The 16139-nt window shown below is 47.8% G+C and overlaps 1 protein-coding gene across 1 annotated transcript in view; it reads left to right on the top strand.

Annotated features, from left to right (window-relative positions):
- The window catches only part of LOC138968419 (cytoplasmic dynein 2 heavy chain 1-like), a 124884-nt gene that overhangs the window by 13247 nt on the left and 95498 nt on the right, over positions 1–16139 (top strand). Inside the window, exons 12-21 of the mRNA XM_070340997.1 lie at positions 1–120; positions 695–803; positions 2348–2496; positions 2895–2993; positions 3446–3585; positions 4069–4297; positions 5571–5698; positions 6788–7031; positions 7700–7849; positions 14342–14544. The exon at positions 1–120 is cut by the window's left edge and continues 76 nt beyond it. Of these exons, the coding sequence (XP_070197098.1) occupies positions 1–120; positions 695–803; positions 2348–2496; positions 2895–2993; positions 3446–3585; positions 4069–4297; positions 5571–5698; positions 6788–7031; positions 7700–7849; positions 14342–14544 (1571 nt within the window). The remainder of the gene's footprint in view (positions 121–694; positions 804–2347; positions 2497–2894; positions 2994–3445; positions 3586–4068; positions 4298–5570; positions 5699–6787; positions 7032–7699; positions 7850–14341; positions 14545–16139) is intronic.

The raw sequence follows: 16139 nt of genomic DNA on the forward strand, positions 1-16139 counted from the left end.
GTCACGCTCCTGCGAGAAGTGCGACAGCTGGGAGCGTTGGGGTTCACCATCCCTTCCAAGATTCAGAACGTGTCCAACACTGCACAGAAGTTCTACCGACACGGCGTCATTCTCAAACAGGTTGGGTTTTTTTTCGTTTTTTTTTCTGTCTCTCTCTCTCATCAAAAAATAATGTCCATCAACACAGAGTCATTCTCAAACAGGTAGGGTTTTTTTTCGTTTTTTTTTTCTCTGTCTCTCTCTCTCATCAAAAAATAATGTCCATCAACACAGAGTCATTCTCAAACAGGTAAGGTCTTTGTTTCTTCTGTTTTTTCTCTCTCCCTCATAACAAGTTTTACCAGCTTGGAGTCATTCTCAAACAGGTAAGGTCTTATTTTTTATTTTTTTAACATTATTTTATCTCTCATATAAATTTCTACCAACACGGAGTTATTCTCAAACAGGTTATCTTGATGTTTGTTGGGTTTCTTTGATTTTTTTGTTTCTCTCATAAGAAAATGTTCACATATTCAGAGAGCCGCCTAAATCCAGCCATCGATTGTATGATGAAACTATGTTCATTTTTACAGGTATGATTACGTTCATGGCTATATGAGCAGAGTGGGGGAGGGACTGTGTTTTATAGGTCTTCGTCCGTGTATTGTGCATGCAATGAGAGACAGACTGGAAGAGTTATTTACTTCCGTTACAGGTGGCTCATTTCTACAACACCATTGACCAGCAGATGATCCCCAGCCAGCAGTCCATGATGTTGGAGTCGGCCCTGGCATTTGAGAGACTGGTGAAGAACCCAAAGACAGGTAACAAATACCTTCAATTAGTAAGCAGTTGATTACTTGTTGTGAGGATTTGTCCATATAAAAATCAGTTGATAGTTATTACTTGTTGTGAGGATTTGTCCATATAAGAAGCAGTTGAGTACTATTTGTGAGGATTTGGCCATGTAAATATCAGTTGATAATTATTACTTGTTGTGAGGATTTGTCCATATAAGAAGCAGTTGAGTACTATTTGTGAGGATTTGTGCATATTAGAATCAGTTGATCACTTGTTGTGAGGATTTTTCCATATAAGAATCAAATGATTACTAGTTGTGAGGATTTTGCCATATAAAATCAGTTCATTACTATTTGTGAGGATTTGTCCATGTAAGAAGCAGTTCATCAGTCTGAGGGGAATTCTCAGTACTTGGAAGGTTACAAGAACCATTTCTTTTACTTACTTTACTGAGGCTTGGCTGTTCTGACTCGGCTCTAGTTGTATTTAAAATGGGGGTAAATTTACATAGGTCCTGAACAGAAAGTCTGAGAAATCAGAGTCTGTAAAGGGGGGAAGTCTTACTTTCCTAACCTAGGTGGTGGGTTCAAGTGCTAGTCTTTCGGATGAGACGAAAAACCGAGGTCCCTTCAAGTACACTACATTTGGGTGTGCACGTTAAAGATCCCACGATTGACAAAAGTGTCTTTCCTGGCAAAATTGTATAGGCATAGATAAAAATGTCCACCAAAATACCCGTGTGACTTGGAATAATAGGCCGTGAAAAGTAGGATATGCGCCGAAATGGCTGCGATCTGCTGGCCGATGTGAATGCGTGATGTATTGTGTAACAAAATTCCATCTCACACGGCATAAATAAATCCCTGTGCCTTGAATATGTGCGCGATATAAATTGCATAAAATAAAAATAAATTTTTTTTTTTTAAAAATAAAAATCCCTGCGCTTAGAACTGTACCCACGGAATACGCGCGATATAAGCCTCATATTGATTGATTGATTGAACAGAAAGTCTGAGAAATCAGAGTCTGAAAAAGGGGGAAGTCTTAATATGAACAGAAAGTCTGAGAAAACAGAGTCTGAAAAGGGGGGAAGTCTTAAAAGGGGGGTTCCTTAGGGATCGCGCTAGGATTTTTCAAATTGCGTACGGCTTACGCAATGTCGGCCAAAAAACGCGTAAAGCAGAACCGATTTTGCGTCACACTATAACACAGTTAAATCATGTCAAAAGCACGCATTTCACTCACCTATTTCCGGCGCTCACATCGGCTCTGGAATTTGCGGCAAGCCCTGTCTACAACGTCCGCACTTTGGCTCACGGCCGGCCCCTCCATGGCGATACGCATCAGAGTGTCAACTCGCGCGCGTGTGCTATAGTCTGATTCAGTATTGGGATGTGCTGCTGAGCATGCCGTTTTGAATAGAAGTTGTTTTGCGTACGCGTTACGCATAAGCGCCGGGAAAATGCGTGGGCGGATTTTAAAACGCGTCAAATACGCAAAAAACATGCGTTAACGCGATCCCTGGTTCATCTGTGCATGGTCATGAAAAGTTGCTGTGTGTCCACAGGCTCGAAGGGCAAAGGGGAGGACGGTCAGGTGACCTGGGACAACCCGGAACAGCTGGAGGCCTACATCAAGAAACTTCAGTCCGCCGCTGATCGTCTCACCACAGAAAACAGGAAACTCAGGAAGTCTCACAACGTCGTGTCTGAAAAGGTATGGAGGCTGGGATTGGTTGGTTATAGTTTTTTTTATCATTTCTTCAGCAGATATTTTTTTTATCCGAGACCGATGTCAGGAGACAGCTTTGGCACTAAATGTTTGGTAAAAAGACTTCAGATTCGTACAGAATGATTTGTAAAAGAGTGAGTACCCTTATTTTTTATTTGGGGGGGGGGGGGGGGGCATTATAGGCCAGCCACTGGCGAGGGGTGTGTCTGAATCAAGAGTACAAGAACCATGTGTCAATTATTTGTCCTCAGAACAGCAAGGGTTACTCACTCTTTTACAAACCCGATTTATTTCCGAACATCGTCTATTAAGGACAGCCTTTACATTCATATGTTAATGTTTATGTAAAACAAGCTTAACACTCCTTCTGTGTGTGTAACCAGGTTCAGCAGCTGATGGGCATCGACTTGCTGCGGCAACAGCAGCGGTGGAAGGACGGCCTGATGGACATACGACACTTGATGGCCAACCTGGTGCAGCAGGTAAGGGACAAGTTGTCTCCCTTTGATCACAGGCTCCTCTCCCATTCCTCGCAGTATTTTGTCCTTCATTACACGCCCATTGTTTGCTGAATTGTGCTGTAATTGTGCAGTATTGAGAGTAAACAGATGAAAGTGGAACGGCAGGATGGAACTTTTGTAGTGATAGTGGTACATGTATTAGCCAGTACGAAATAAACCTTTAGGTCTCCTTTAGGAAAATCGCTTTGAATTCCTATAGCTTTCCTATAGGTTATCTCCTTAGTTGTTTTTACTTAAACATATCTTTTATAGTGAAAATCATATTCCAGTACACAGAGTCATCACCCATTCATTTTCCAAGTCTTGCTTACCGCAGACTCTGTGATACTTCATATTAAGCATCTGGAGATTGTAACTTCCAAACTATGTAGTAATTGCTGGTTAACACCACTCCTTGCATGCATGCTGTGCAGGGGTTTGCGAGCGAGAACATGAAGCCGTGGCGAGCTCACTGGGACCGGCAGCTGTACAAAACCCTGGAGTACCAGTACCAGATGGGCATGGAGGCGCTCAACGAAAACCTGCCAGAGATCAGGGTGGAGCTCACCTACAGGTATGATAAACAAAAAGAAGTAAGCACTCTAAATGCATTCGACATGTGTAATAGAGTTAGTGAGAGTTCTGCGGAACTAGTCTCCTGGCACCTGAAAGAATAACAAGCATTGTAATGAACAAGCGACTTTCATCCTCAAAAAGAATGATCGCCGCAAGCTCACATAAGCAATAACTGTAATACTCTGTGGAAACTTGTTTCAGATTAGGGTTGAGCTGGTCGACCTACAGGTAAATAATTACAGCACAAAAACAGCAACAACAAGCAATAACAGTAATGCTCTATGGAAACTTGCCTGAGATCAGGGAGGAGCTCACCTGCAGGTTAAGAAATATAGCTCCAAAACAACAACATTTTGTCATATTTTTGATTTGGCAAACCATTTTTGTTCCTTTTTGACCATTTTCTACGCTCACATCTGAATATGTTCATATCAGTTTAGAAAACACAGTTGCACAACCACTTTTTGTTTCACATTTCCAGGCAGCAGAGGCTTCAGTTCCGACCTCCCTTTGAGGAGATCAAGGCCAAGTATTTCCGTGAGATGAAGAAATTCATCAGCATCCCCAACCACTTCAAGGGTGTGAGCGAGGGGGTGGAGACCACCATCTTCCCTGCTATCATCATCCGCAACGCCGAGGGCTTCGTCACCTCCTACAACAAGGCGGCCAAGCTCTTCATACGACTGGCTGCTGTCTTGGACAAGTTCAGCGTGAGTGGGGCTTGATGATAATACAGTGTTCTAGATGATCGAACGTGTAGCAAAGACCTGTACGTGTACGTGTAGATATTGCGTCACCCGTGGCTCACTCTTTTTCTCCAATGTTCCAAACCATTCGTTGTTTTGCTCCAACCAAGACTGCAGATCATGGCAAACGTGTGGTGTAAAAACTAGATTTGATGACGTTACCCGTACACGTTCTGAAAAGTGCCACATCTAGATCTTGCTAATGTAGTTTTACGCCCTCATGGTGAAACCATTAGGGGCACGTTCCCGGGTGTTACCCCGACTTTAGATGAGATACACAGGTGTATGTGTGTTTAGGTGTAATCAGCCACCTGCACTTATGGCAGAATGACCGAGGTCTTTTAGGTGCCACTGTGGTGAAACGGGAGTGGGACATGGATACCGTCTTTGAGTCTACACAAAAAGAAGTGCAGGGCTTGATTGTTTTTGTACGCACAAATTATAAGGATTTAAATGGATAAAGGGTCCGCCATCATAGACAAGTTCAGCGCAAGCGAAACCACATGATGATGAATGTTGACAACACATGATGGTAATTATGTGATGATACTGTCAAACCTGTCCTGGCGACCACCTCTCGATTACGACTACCGGTCCACAACGACCACCCTGAAGGATCCTGCCGAGCTCTTGTTCAATATAACTCACCTTTTCATTGCGACCACCTCTCGATTACGACTACTGGTCCACAACGACCACCCTGAAGGATCCTGCCGAGCTCTTGTTCAATATAACTCACCTTTTCATTGCGACCACCTCTCGATTACGACTACTGGTCCACAACGACCACCCTGAAGGATCCTGCCGAGCTCTTGTTCAATATAACTCACCTTTTCATTGCGACCACCTCTCGATTACGACTACTGGTCCACAACGACCACCCTGAAGGATCCTGCCGAGCTCTTGTTCAATATAACTCACCTTTTCATTGCGACCACCTCTCGATTACGACTACTGGTCCACAACGACCACGCTGAAGGATCCTGCCGAGCTCTTGTTCAATATAACTCACCTTTTCCTTGCGACCACATCTCTATAACAAACACTTTTGGTCGGTCCCCAACGGGGTCGTTACAGACAAGTTTGACTGTAGTAAGGATGACAATGACGATGTTAAGACTATGATGGAAGGATAATGATGATGATGATTATGATGACGACATCGATGACGACAATGATGATGACAGTGATGACGATGATATTGACAATGATGACGATGATGATGTGTGTTGGACAGGAATGGGTGGTGCTGGGAGCTGTAGACCTAGACCAGTTTGTGCAGGACAACCTCATTCAGCTGTCAGACTGGGAACGCAACTTCCGCGCCCTCAAAGCTCGGGGCAGAGACGCCGAAAAACTGCCCAGGTCTGAATTTTCTATGAAGTTATTTGTAAAAGGATGTGGAATGCCTTTAGTATTGGAATGTTTTGCATGGTTGCATTATGTGTACATCCCACAAAATGCAAGATTACATTCTGTAAAAATCAGGACTGAAATGTATGAAGCGAAACGAAGTGCCACCTGGTTTCACCCAAACACGTGGTATACAGCTGCAGGGTCGGACTAATTGAAATTTGTTGTGATTTGAAACAATCAGACCCAGAGGCTTGTTCCCACCCAGTTGGTTACCGGCACGGTTGGCCTAGTGGTAAGGCGTCCGCCCCGTGATCGGGAGGTCGTGGGTTCGAACCCCGGCCGGGTCATACCTATGACTTTAAAATTGGCAATCTAGTGGCTGCTCCGCCTGGCGTCTGGCATTATGGGGTTAGTGCTAGGACTGGTTGGTCCGGTGTCAGAATAATGTGACTGGGTGAGACATGAAGCCTGTGCTGCGACTTCTGTCTTGTGTGTGGCGCACGTTATATGTCAAAGCAGCACCGCCCTGATATGGCCCTTCGTGGTCGGCTGGGCGTTAAGCAAACAAACAAACAAACAAACAAACAAACAAACCCAGTTGGCTGGCACCCAGTTTGTTTCACGCACCACAGCCATGGTGTCTCGTTCTTCTGACTGAAACATTCCTATATTCAGGCCAGAATACAGCAAAAGGATAGGGGGAAATCTGATCTAAACTACCCTGAGTAACTGACTGTCAGTTACAGACTCTTTTATGTAGTTTGTTGGATAAATCCTTTTCGCTTCTTATGACTGATCACCAGAAGGCCAAAATTACCCCGTACTGTTTTGATTCTGAATCAGTGAATGGATTTTCTTTAGAAGTTACATTTTGTATTTAGTGGAACCCCCTTTTAAGACCCCAAATTTAAGACCTTCCCCCTTTTAAGACCTTACTTTTTCAGATTTTTTTAACATAACCTCTGTAAATTTACCTCCACTTTAAGACTCCCTCCTCATTAAGACCTAGGTTTTTTTGAATTTATGGAGGCCTTAAAAGGGGAGTACCATTGTAATATTGACCACAATAAAAATGTCGCTCTCTCTCATGTTCACCAGCCAAGCCAAAGTAGACTGCATCACAGTGAACCTGATGCCGGTGAAGGCGGTGATTGACGATCACATCCAGCGTCTGTTTGACGCTCTGCTGAACTCACTGCGTAAAGCCATCAGCCAGGACGTTAACGAGATCGACACCTTCGTCTCGTCTGCCACCGACACTCTCTCCCAGCGGCCGCAGACTGTCGAAGAGATCGGAGACGCCAACTCGAAGCACTCTGAGTTTGCCAAGAAGAAGCAAGAGGTTGGGACAGTGTTTTGAATTTGTCTTTTGGTTTTGGCTTTTGACTTTTTTTGTTAACATTTAGTATTGACTGAAAGTTTTAACAAAGGGCAGAGGTGATCGTTGTTTCTCTTTCATCCTTCCCTTTGTCGTCTGTCCTGTTCTCCCCTTTCTTTGTTATTTCCCTTTCCCTTTCTCTCTTTGTAAGGGTGCTTATATGCTTGGAATTTGGCTCATTCATACTTGAATTGTGTCAGTAGTATACTTTTAGTTTAGGTTTTAAGCCAGTCTTTGAAGCTTCCAAAGGTGACCATACTCCGAGATAAGACCTTTGCTGATCTGATGATAGTGGACTTTTTAGACTGGGTAGTGGGTCACTAAAGCATTGTTTCATCCTTGCATAGATTCTTTTAATGTTTTCTTGGGTTTCTAAGCTCTGCAACGGTGTTCTAATACACAAAGGGAAGTAAGTGCTCTAAATGCATACGACATGGGTAATGGGGTAAATGAGAGTTATTCGGAACCATTCTCCTGGCTGAGAGAATAACAAGCATTGAAATGAACAAGCGACTTTCATCCTCATAAATAAATAGATAAATAAATTTATTTCACAATAAATTTATTCCATCAATAAATTTGTTTCATAAATAAACTTATTTCATTTAATGCAATGGTGAATTTTCTTTCAGGTGAAGCCACTGTTCGAGAAGGCGGAAGCTAAGAACAAGCTGCTTCGCTCAGTGGCGGGCGGAGGTGTTGAGTCGCTGAGTCAGCTCCAGGCGCGCTGGGACAAGTTTGAGCTCATGATGGAGAGCCACCAGCTCATGGTCAAGGAACAGGTGAGGGTTCCCTACCTTGCAAGGGGTTTGTATTTGTGCAGATGGGTGTAATGGCCCAGTGGATAAGATGCCGGCCTCCAAAGCGGAAGGTTGTTGGTTTGAATCCTGGCCGCTCCTGGTGATTTAAGGGTGGAGATTTGTCCAATCTCCCAGGTCAATTTATGTGCAGACCTGGTACTGCCGTATACCCCTTCATGTGTACATGCAAGCACAAGACCAAGTGCGCATGGAAAAGATCCTGACGGGAGGAAAAGGGAATGAAAGAACAAACTGAAGATGTAGACCATGTCAGAAGCTTAGTGTTGGGACATAAACAAGAAGATCATGGCTGTTCCCAGGGCTTCATTTCTGCCTCTTTAGCTGCAGGCAGGCTGAGCTATTTTTAGCGCCCACCCTTCCCCCACAGCAGAGATAACACAGCAGCAGCATGCTGCTCAGTGCCATACACTGATATAAGTCTCATCTCCCAGTACAGTGCCAGCCACTGATATAAGGCCCATCTCCCGGTACAGTGCCATACACTGATATAAGGCCCATCTCCCAGTACAGTGCCAGCCACTGATATAAGGTCCATCTCCCAGTACAGTGCCAGCCACTGATATAAGGCCCATCTCCCAGTACAGTGCCAGCCACTGATATAAGGCCCATCTCCCAGTACAGTGCCAGCCACTGATATAAGGCCCATCTCCCAGTACAGTGCCAGCCACTGATCAGGCCCATCTCCCAGTACAGTGCCAGCCACTGATAAGGCCCATCTCCCGGTACAGTGCCAGCCACTGATAAGGCCCATCTCCCGGTACAGTGCCAGCCACTGATCAGGCCCATCTCCCAGTACAGTGCCAGCCACTGATATAAGGCCCATCTCCCAGTACAGTGCCATACACTGATATAAGTCTCATCTCCCGGTACAGTGCCATCTATATATATATACGACTAGTGTCTGTGTGTCTGTGTGTCTGTGTGTCTGTGTATCTGTCTGTGCGCGATGCACGGCCAAAGTTCTCGATGGATCTGCTTCAAATTTGGTGGGCATATTCAGGTAGACCCGGGACACGACACAACCTGGTCGATATTTCAACACGTGCTCTCAGCGCGCAGCGCGGAACCGATTTTGGTTCCACCTCAGCTATTTTGGTTCCACCTCAGCTACCCGGGCCCCCATACCGACACACCATAGCCGCTACACCACATCACAACGCCAAAGTTCTCGGTGGATCTTTTTTCAAATTTGGACACCGTATTCAGCTACACCCCGGACACAATATCATCGATGAGATATTTCAACACGTGCTCTCAGCGCGCAGCGCTGAACTCATTTTCGTTTTTGTGTTCATTTCACCATTATAAGTAACTCTTCCTTATCTTCTCCAGTGTTTGGCGTTTATCTCCCTTCCTTCGTGTGGCTTTCCCGTTCAGTTCTAAGTTACTATTACTATTTTTAGAATGTCACTGCGCTGTCCACTGCGCTGTCCACAACGCTTCCCTTGCACCCGTAAGTTGTTCTTACTGTCAAAGTGAAAAGGTCGAATCAATTTATAGCCACGCGAAAAATACACTCTCACCTATCTCTATATATTTATAGATACAGATATGCATATATATATACGGCTTCTCTGTGTGTGTGGGTGTTTGTGTGTGTGTGTGTGGGCAAAAACCTGTGTATTGTAGAGTTCTGTTTGTGATGTGGTCTAGCGGCTTTTGTCTGTCTGTATGTTCTGGCATGTGAGAAGCCACAGCAGATAATATAGGGCCAAGAAATAAGCTCTAAAATTCTCAATCCCGTTTGACAGGACTTCGCCTTCAAAGGTGATTGTGGTGAAAAATACTATTATTTAAACTTATTTTAAAAATACTATTATTTAAACTTATTTTAAAAAATTTTAAAACTTGCACCCGTAAGTTGTTCTTACTGTCAAAGTGAAAAGGTCGAATCAATTTATAGCCACGCGAAAAATACACTCTCACCTATCTCTATATATTTATAGATATAGATATACATATATATATATATATATACGGCTTCTCTGTGTGTGTGTTTGTGTGTGTGTGTGTGGGCAAAAACCTGTGGATTGTAGAGTTCTGTTTGTGATGGGGTCTAGCGGCTTTTGTCTGTCTGTCTGTTCTGGCATTTGAGAAGCCACAACAGATAATATAGGGCTAAGAAATAAGCTCTAAAATTCTCAATCCCGTTTGACAGGACTTCGCCTGCAGAGGTGATTGTGATGAACCGCCACGCTGTCTGTCTCTGTCTCGCGATTCACCCCGGCGAAGCCGGGTATTCCTCTAGTACACTGATATAAGGCCCATCTCCCAGTACAGTGCCAGCCACTGATATAAGGTCCATCTCCCAGTACAGTGCCAGCCACTGATATAAGGCCCATCTCCCAGTACAGTGCCAGCCACTGATATAAGGCCCATCTCCCAGTACAGTGCCAGCCACTGATATAAGGCCCATCTCCCAGTACAGTGCCAGCCACTGATCAGGCCCATCTCCCAGTACAGTGCCAGCCACTGATAAGGCCCATCTCCCGGTACAGTGCCAGCCACTGATAAGGCCCATCTCCCGGTACAGTGCCAGCCACTGATCAGGCCCATCTCCCTGTACAGTGCCAGCCACTGATAAGGCCCATCTCCCGGTACAGTGCCAGCCACTGATAAGGCCCATCTCCCGGTACAGTGCCATACACTGATAAGGCCCATCTCCCGGTACAGTGCCATACACTGATAAGGCCCATCTCCCGGTACAGTGCCATACACTGATAAGGCTCATCTCCCAGTACAGTGCCAGCCACTGATAAGGCCCATCTCCCAGTACAGTGCCAGCCACTGATAAGTCCCATCTCCCAGTACAGTGCCATACACTGATAAGGCCCATCTCCCAGTACAGTGCCATACACTGATAAGGCCCATCTCCCAGTACAGTGCCATACACTGATAAGGCCCATCTCCCAGTACAGTGCCAGCCACTGATAAGTCCCATCTCCCAGTACAGTGCCATACACTGATAAGGCCCATCTTCCAGTACAGTGCCATACACTGATAAGGCCCATCTTCCAGTACAGTGCCATACACTGATAAGGCCCATCTTCCAGTACAGTGCCAGCCACTGATAAGGCCCATCTCCCAGTACAGTGCCAGCCACTGATATAAGTCCCATCTCCCAGTACAGTGCCATACACTGATAAGTCCCATCTCCCAGTACAGTGCCAGCCACTGATAAGGCCCATCTCCCAGTACAGTGCCAGCCACTGATAAGGCCCATCTCCCAGTACAGTGCCAGCCACTGATATAAGTCTCATCTCCCAGTACAGTGCCAGCCACTGATAAGGCCCATCTCCCGGTACAGTGCCAGCCACTGATAAGTCCCATCTCCCAGTACAGTGCCAGCCACTGATAAGTCCCATCTCCCAGTGCAGTGCCAGCCACTGATAAGGCCCATCTCCCAGTACAGTGCCAGCCACTGATAAGGCCCATCTCCCAGTACAGTGCCAGCCACTGATAAGGCCCATCTCCCAGTACAGTGCCAGCCACTGATATAAGTCTCATCTCCCAGTACAGTGCCAGCCACTGATAAGGCCCATCTCCCAGTACAGTGCCAGCCACTGATATAAGTCCCATCTCCCAGTACAGTGCCAGCCACTGATAAGGCCCATCTCCCGGTACAGTGCCAGCCACTGATAAGGCCCATCTCCCAGTACAGTGCCAGCCACTGATATAAGTCTCATCTCCCAGTACAGTGCCAGCCACTGATAAGGCCCATCTCCCGGTACAGTGCCAGCCACTGATAAGTCCCATCTCCCAGTACAGTGCCAGCCACTGATAAGTCCCATCTCCCAGTACAGTGCCAGCCACTGATAAGGCCCATCTCCCAGTACAGTGCCAGCCACTGATAAGGCCCATCTCCCAGTACAGTGCCAGCCACTGATATAAGTCTCATCTCCCAGTACAGTGCCAGCCACTGATAAGGCCCATCTCCCAGTACAGTGCCAGCCACTGATATAAGTCTCATCTCCCAGTACAGTGCCAGCCACTGATAAGGCCCATCTCCCGGTACAGTGCCAGCCACTGATAAGTCACATCTCCCAGTACAGTGCCAGCCACTGATAAGTCCCATCTCCCAGTACAGTGCCAGCCACTGATAAGGCCCATCTCCCAGTACAGTGCCAGCCACTGATAAGGCCCATCTCCCTGTACAGTGCCAGCCACTGATAAGGCCCATCTCCCAGTACAGTGCCAGCCACTGATATAAGTCCCATCTCCCAGTACAGTGCCAGCCACTGATAAGGCCCATCTCCCAGTACAGTGCCAGCCACTGATCAGGCCCATCTCCCAGTACAGTGCCAGCCACTGATCAGGCCCATCTCCCAGTACAGTGCCAGCCACTGATAAGTCCCATCTCCCAGTACAGTGCCAGCCACTGATCAGGCCCATCTCCCAGTACAGTGCCAGCCACTGATCAGGCCCATCTCCCAGTACAGTGCCAGCCACTGATAAGGCCCATCTCCCAGTACAGTGCCAGCTACTGATCAGGCCCATCTCCCAGTACAGTGCCAGCCACTGATAAGGCCCATCTCCCAGTACAGTGCCAGCCACTGATCAGGCCCATCTCCCAGTACAGTGCCAGCCACTGATAAGGCCCATCTCCCAGTACAGTGCCAGCTACTGATCAGGCCCATCTCCCAGTACAGTGCCAGCCACTGATAAGGCCCATCTCCCAGTACAGTGCCAACCACTGATAAGTCCCATCTCCCAGTACAGTGCCAGCTACTGATCAGGCCCATCTCCCAGTACAGTGCCAGCCACTGATAAGTCCCATCTCCCAGTACAGTGCCAGCCACTGATAAGGCCCATCTCCCAGTACAGTGCCAGCCACTGATAAGGCCCATCTCCCTGTACAGTGCCAGCCACTGATAAGGCCCATCTCCCAGTACAGTGCCAGCCACTGATATAAGTCCCATCTCCCAGTACAGTGCCAGCCACTGATAAGGCCCATCTCCCAGTACAGTGCCAGCCACTGATCAGGCCCATCTCCCAGTACAGTGCCAGCCACTGATCAGGCCCATCTCCCAGTACAGTGCCAGCCACTGATAAGGCCCATCTCCCAGTACAGTGCCAGCCACTGATCAGGCCCATCTCCCAGTACAGTGCCAGCCACTGATCAGGCCCATCTCCCAGTACAGTGCCAGCCACTGATAAGGCCCATCTCCCAGTACAGTGCCAGCTACTGATCAGGCCCATCTCCCAGTACAGTGCCAGCCACTGATCAGGCCCATCTCCCAGTACAGTGCCGGCCACTGATCAGGCCCATCTCCCAGTACAGTGCCAGCCACTGATAAGGCCCATCTCCCAGTACAGTGCCAGCTACTGATCAGGCCCATCTCCCAGTACAGTGCCAGCCACTGATCAGGCCCATCTCCCAGTACAGTGCCAGCCACTGATAAGTCCCATCTCCCAGTACAGTGCCAGCTACTGATCAGTCCCAGTACAGTGCCAGCCACTGATATAAGGCCCATCTCCCAGTACAGTGCCAGCCACTGATAAGGCCCATCTCCCAGTACAGTGCCAGCCACTGATCAGGCCCATCTCCCAGTACAGTGCCATACACTGATCAGGCCCATCTCCCAGTACAGTGCCAGCCACTGATAAGTCCCATCTCCCAGTACAGTGCCAGCCACTGATAAGTCCCATCTCCCAGTACAGTGCCAGCCACTGATAAGTCCCATCTCCCAGTACAGTGCCAGCCACTGATAAGGCCCATCTCCCGGTACAGTGCCAGCCACTGATATAAGTCCCATCTCCCAGTGCAGTGCCAGCCACTGATAAGGCCCATCTCCCAGTACAGTGCCAGCCACTGATAAGTCCCATCTCCCAGTACAGTGCCAGCCACTGATCAGGCCCATCTCCCAGTACAGTGCCAGCCACTGATAAGGCCCATCTCCCAGTACAGTGCCAGCCACTGATCAGGCCCATCTCCCAGTACAGTGCCAGCCACTGATAAGGCCCATCTCCCAGTACAGTGCCAGCCACTGATCAGGCCCATCTCCCAGTACAGTGCCAAACACTGATAAGTCCCATCTCCCAGTACAGTGCCAGCCACTGATAAGGCCCATCTCCCAGTACAGTGCCAAACACTGATAAGGCCCATCTCCCAGTACAGTGCCAGCCACTGATAAGGCCCATCTCCCAGTACAGTGCCAGCCACTGATAAGGCCCATCTCCCAGTACAGTGCCAGCCACTGATCAGGCCCATCTCCCAGTACAGTGCCAGCCACTGATAAGGCCCATCTCCCAGTACAGTGCCAGCCACTGATAAGGCCCATCTCCCAGTACAGTGCAGAAGCATTTGGGTATGACAAGCAAGCGAGCTTGGCTGCACCTGCCTTGACTATTGTTAACTTGCCCTTTCCCCAACTAAAATGCAAGCAAAGAACAGCTGTGTAACCCCCAGCACACACAACACTTTTCAAATTTCGTCCAAACTTTTCCCCACAGGTGGAGGTGATGAAGAGCAACGTTCAGTCCCGCGTGGCGGCCTTCACGCAAGACGTGGAGAAGTTCACCGCCAGGTGGCACCAGCTGAAGCCAGGCGACGACGCTCTGGAGGGCGACAAGGCGTCGTGCATGAAGGCCGTGCAGATCATCAAGGACAAGCGACAGGAGTTCGCCGAGCTGGAGGAGGCCAAGAACAAACTGGTGTATGTGATTAAATTACATATCCTATCCCAACTCACATATAGCAATTTACTTCAGTTTAGTGCTAGAACGCTGTACTACGCATCACCTTGGTAACAAGGGAGGCAACTCTAAAAAAAAGTAATCGGTGAGTCTTAGTGCTGAGCAGGTCTGTCCGTATGGGGAGGAGGGAGTCCAGAATCCGGTATAGTGGTTGGAGGTAGAGAGGGGGGGGGGGGGGGGGGGGAGTCCAGAATCCGGTATAGTGGTTGGAGGTAGAGGGGGGGGGGTTTCCAGAATCCGGTATAGTGGTTGGAGGTAGAAGGGGGGGGGTCCAGAATCCGGTATAGTGGTTGGAGGTAGAGGGGGGGGGGGGGGGGTCCAGAATCCGGTATAGTGGTTGGAGGTAGAGGGGGGGGAGGGAGTCCAGAATCCGGTATAGTGGTTGGAGGTAGAGGGGGGGGGGGGGGAGTCCAGAATCCGGTATAGTGGTTGGACGTAGAGGGGGGGGGGGGGGGGAGTCCAGAATCCGGTATAGTGGTTGGAGGTAGAGGGGGGGGGGAGGAGGGAGTCCAGAATCCGGTATAGTGGTTGGAGGTAGAGGGGGGGGGGGGGGGGGGCTGTGTCTTAGAGGGGAGGGAATCTTCTAACAGGGGGTCTTAAAAGGGAGGTTCCACTGTAATTGGACATAACGAAAGCGAGTCATATAAGCATTTGCTTTTTACATTTAGTCAAGTTTTGACTAAATGTTTTAACGTAGAGGGGGGGAATCGAGGCGAGGGTGTATGTGTGTGTGTGTGTGTGTGTGTGTGTGTGTGTGTGTGTGTAGAGCGATTTAGAGAAAACTACTAGACCGATCTTCATGAAATTTTAAATGGGAGTTCCTGGGTATGATATCCCCAGACGTTTTTTTCATTTTTTTGATAAATATCTTTGATGACGTCATATCCGGCTTTTCGTGAAAGTTGAGGCGGCACTGTCACGCTCGAAGGACCAGAATGACAGATCAACCACCTTCAAAGAAGCCAAGACCATCATCAAGGCCAAGCAACACAAAAAGTGGTTACACTACAACAAAAACGACGCCTTTCACCTGCTCACAAGGTCTGAGCAGGTCCTCATATTCAGGTTGCGGACAGGCCACAACCGAATGAAACACCACCTTTTCACCAAGTTCAGAATTGGCCAGTCAGACCAGTGCCCTTGTCAAACAGGCAGCATGACAACGGAACACCTGCTGCAGACCTGCCCACTACACGATGGCCTCAGGAGCCAGATCTGGGCGGAGGCGACCACGGTGCAAGGGAAGTTCTATGGCAGTCTGGACGACCAACAGCGCACGGCAACATTTGCGCGGAGAACCTACGTTTCCATCTGAGTGATCGACAAGAAGAAGAAGAAGAAACCAAATTGGTTGAAATTTTGGTCAAGTAATCTTCGACGACGCCCGGACTTTGGTATTGCATTTCAGCTTGGAGGCTTACAAATTAATTAATGAGTTTGCTCATTAAAGTTGTCATTAAAATCGATTTTTCGCAAACAGATTTAAAATTGATTGCATCATATTCTTCATGACATTCTGAATCTAAAAATATATACATATGTCATGTTTACTCTT

This window comes from Littorina saxatilis, linkage group LG6 (assembly GCF_037325665.1).
Source record: "Littorina saxatilis isolate snail1 linkage group LG6, US_GU_Lsax_2.0, whole genome shotgun sequence".
Lineage (NCBI taxonomy): Eukaryota > Metazoa > Mollusca > Gastropoda > Littorinimorpha > Littorinidae > Littorina > Littorina saxatilis.